Source organism: Opisthorchis viverrini, assembly GCF_000715545.1.
Source record: "Opisthorchis viverrini unplaced genomic scaffold opera_v5_28, whole genome shotgun sequence".
Lineage (NCBI taxonomy): Eukaryota > Metazoa > Platyhelminthes > Trematoda > Opisthorchiida > Opisthorchiidae > Opisthorchis > Opisthorchis viverrini.
Genome location: NW_008751684.1, coordinates 2659148 through 2662832, shown reverse-complemented (window position 1 = coordinate 2662832; position 3685 = coordinate 2659148). Strand labels below are relative to the sequence as shown.

The 3685-nt window shown below is 47.2% G+C and overlaps 1 protein-coding gene across 1 annotated transcript in view; it reads right to left on the bottom strand.

Moving 5' to 3' along the window:
* Positions 1-2353, bottom strand: part of T265_02365 (hypothetical protein) — a gene marked incomplete at both ends in the record, with an annotated part of 18075 nt that extends 15722 nt beyond the window's left edge. The window contains one exon of the mRNA XM_009166579.1: positions 1940-2353. Coding sequence (XP_009164843.1) covers positions 1940-2293 — 354 coding nt within the window. The remainder of the gene's footprint in view (positions 1-1939) is intronic.
* Positions 2354-3685: the final 1332 nt, after the last annotated feature.

Sequence of the window (3685 nt, the reverse complement as noted above, 5' to 3'; positions counted from 1 at the left end):
GACGTGGAACCACCTACGGCCTCGGAGGTTTACGACTGCATATGTTCCCTCAAGTGCCACCGAGCTCCCGGTCCGGATGACCTTCCACCCGCACTGTTCAAAGACGGGGGTGAAGTCCTCAGTGCTTGCTTGTCCGATCCGTTCGCTTGCATTTGGGAAAAGGAGTCTGTCCCAGACAACTGGGGAGAATCGGTGATAGTGCCGATAAACGGGATTCACAACTGGGGAGAATCGGTGATAGTGCCGATAATAAAACGGGATTCATTATTCATTACTTTGGTTCCCCTGAAAAAAAAGTAACAGAACACTGGCAGGAAGCGTCGCGTATCATTTGGTGGATGGTTCGTTCCGTCAGCAATATAACAACACTAGATATAACTGTAAATCTAGACTGTACTGACGTTAGACAGAAGCAAAGAACAACGACGTCTGGCATATCTATTAAGGGGGCATTGTGGGTGCGCTATACGCGCGTAAGAGCGTCAGCCACTGGGATGTACGCAGTCTAATGTTTTTGGGAGGACATATCCTGTAGAAGCTGGGAAAAAGACATTGATTCTCAAAACTGAGTTTACACCACGTTCCCTTGTATTGTAGTAGGACACAAGTAGAACTAAAGGAAGCTTTGAGCATCCCATTGGATTAGGGACACATGTACTTGTTTTCCAGTTAGGTTCCACGAAAGCATCATGCAACGCCTTTGCGTTCAGACGTTATAGTATATGTTATAGCATAGTGCATCAGATGGCAGTCAGTTTGTTCAACAGGGCTTGTGCTTTGAATTCTCCGGCAGTGAAGCATCGGTGTTGAACACTGATGTCATGCTGTCGATGATGATGATGAATGTGTAACACGAGATAGCTCAGTGGTTAAGGCGCCAGCTTACAGACTGGAAAGTTCCTGGTTCGAACCCAACAAGAACATATCGACTGCTCCTGTCTAGGTTTGGGGGACCTCGCAGTATCCCAGCCCTCATGCCACCTCCCGCTGGCATGGCAGCTAGGTGCCGAAAGGGTGCTACAGCTGACGGATTAGATTTTTTATAATTAGCGTAACACGACAGCAGTAGTAAGAACATGCGGGGAGAATCCATCGATCGATAGTTGATTTGCTATTTTCTCACTTTTAGCGTGCAAATGCGGCACACTAACGGAAGTCGCACTTTGAGGCAAAACCGAAAAATAGAAGACCGCTAAGCGCCCTTTCCTGCTTTATGGATGAAAGCTCGAGGATGCTTCACAGATCAACTTGGGGCAATCAACCAAATAATTATGTATCCGCGTATCTAAGATACTGCAGCCCGTGGTGATTCAGAAACGAATTAGTGGCAGTCCACCAACCTGTTCTCTGCGTTGGTTCACGGACGCTCTGTGGGCCGCAAAAACATGGTTTGCTACAATCAAACCTGACGGACCGTTACTTGAGCAATAGTGGATCGAAGGTGCCCATGTTTTGCCACCGACCGTTACACGTGTGGCTAGTGTGACGAGAGGGAGTAGGTTGTTCGTCATCAGTAAAAAGGGCACTGAACGTCAGGGTTCAGGGACTGAAAAGATTTCCCTAAATCTCAATTTCTAAGCAGTCTGGTGAAGTCGTGCCAAGGTGGACCACAAAGCGAAGGACTCGCATAGAGGTTTAAGGTGATTACCACTCGAAGTAAACGTCAGAATAACTGAAGTGATGAAGTCTTTGCAAAAACTAAGTTCGTTGGGAATCTTATCGTAAAAGTTTTACGGCTGAGCAGGACTTTTTTGAAGAGCCGAGTGAGCAATAAGCTTATCACGGATTTCTGACCCTACCAAACTCGACTGGCCACAATGAAAAAGAAAACTTTAGCAATGGCTTGGTAACTATCGCAAAACTCCCATTTCAATGAGCAGAACATTCCGTGCACGACACGCATTAAAAAGAATAAAAAGAGCAGAAGATCAAGGGTTACCTGCGTAACTTGACGGCTCTCGTGGTTACCTCTGAGCAGAGTGATCCGATCGGGGTACTTGGCCTTCAGGGCGAGAAGGAGCGTGAGTGTTTCGAGGCTATAATATCCACGGTCAACAAAATCACCCATGAATATGTAATTTGTATCCGGAAGTTCACCACCGGTACGGAATAACTGCAGGAGGTCGTAGAACTGTCCATGAATGTCCCCACAAATTGTTACAGGGAAACTGACAGGCTGTACATTGCATTCTTCGATCAGAAGTTCGGTTACATAATTGCACAGCTGTCGCAGATCATTTTCTGGTAAGTATTTACATGTTTTCACTGCTTCTATCCACTTATCTACATCCATAACGATTCCTGTGAGCTAAGCTACAGAGGACATGCGTCGTGAATCCACGTTCAGCACGGCCGTAACCACTGAACTGTCATTGGCCGAAAAACCAGCCAATCAAAAGTGGCCAATCAGTTATCCGGGCGGTGGCTCTCAAACTGCCGGAAGTATTGTGGAAGCTCTTGGCTACAACCTCCGTTTTTGATAACGACTTTATACGGTTTCTCAATATGAGGGGCATGTCTACCTGAATATTTAGAACTCATTGGTCTTGGTCCAAGTATACTGATCGCACAAATTACTTAACATTCACGGATTCACGGAATGATACGCAGGATCGATGCACTCGCCCGGGATTGCCAGGTCGTTTTTGTTCTTTTCGTTCAATGGCTGTCGTTCACCTGAAAGGCACAGGCTAAAAAAGGGTGTATTACAGCTTTTTATGCTCTCAGCGTGGGGCAGTATGCTTGCCAGCGCGAGAACTCGCACGAATAGGTGTTGATTCCCCATGTGAATCAGCGGTGAACAAGGGCAACTTTCTATGTTTTATGACTACCCATGAGTAACATGACTTACACTCGGTTATTATGACATTGTTTCGTTTTCTTGCTGCTCGTTTCCCCCGTTTCGTTCCTGCTTAAGTTCTGCTTATCTCTCAGTAACTGATGTCAATATTTTGTTTCCCGTCCGTCATTGTCTGCAAGTTCGTCCCGATTGCACCTATTTTCGAGCGCCCACTCCTATGGAAAAGCGAGCCGACCGGGTATCCAACCCGGGTCCTCCGGACGGCAGGCGAATGCGCTACCAATTACACCGGCCTGACGCCCGGAGCGGCTGATTATTTTGTATTACCTATGTATTGCGCCTGACTGATAGCTCTTGCTGAGCTTTGCCTTAAACGGACGAAACCGCGCAATCTGACCTGTCAGGCGACACGAGAGGCTGCGTCGACGCCAACCGAAAGGCAGTCCCTCACATCCCGAAACTACTCACTTTTGCGCCGTTACGGCCAACTCACACTGTCAGACTGCCCCTATATGTATGTTTGTACATCGTTTGGTACTTACTTGTTGTTGTCCCTTTAGAACTCCGTGCTGCGTCAGTGACTATTTCCCGCCCCTGCTGATTGCGTCATTGTTGACTGTACGTTTGCTTAATTCATGGTGCTTACTAATCCGTTTGTTTGTAGAACCGGTTCCTGTCAGTCCTCAATATATCACCTGCTGCCCCACGCCTGTCTGCTCCTATTGACTACTGGCTGCGAACTGCGTATAAGTTAATGGTCGAAATCGCCCTGTGAGATCCATATCCGCAAGGAGCTTACAATAGGTTTCTAATAATACAATGTATCGGGCTATCGAAGGAGCGTGGACAACCGTATGGGGAAGCCTATTCCGCGCAGCTACTACC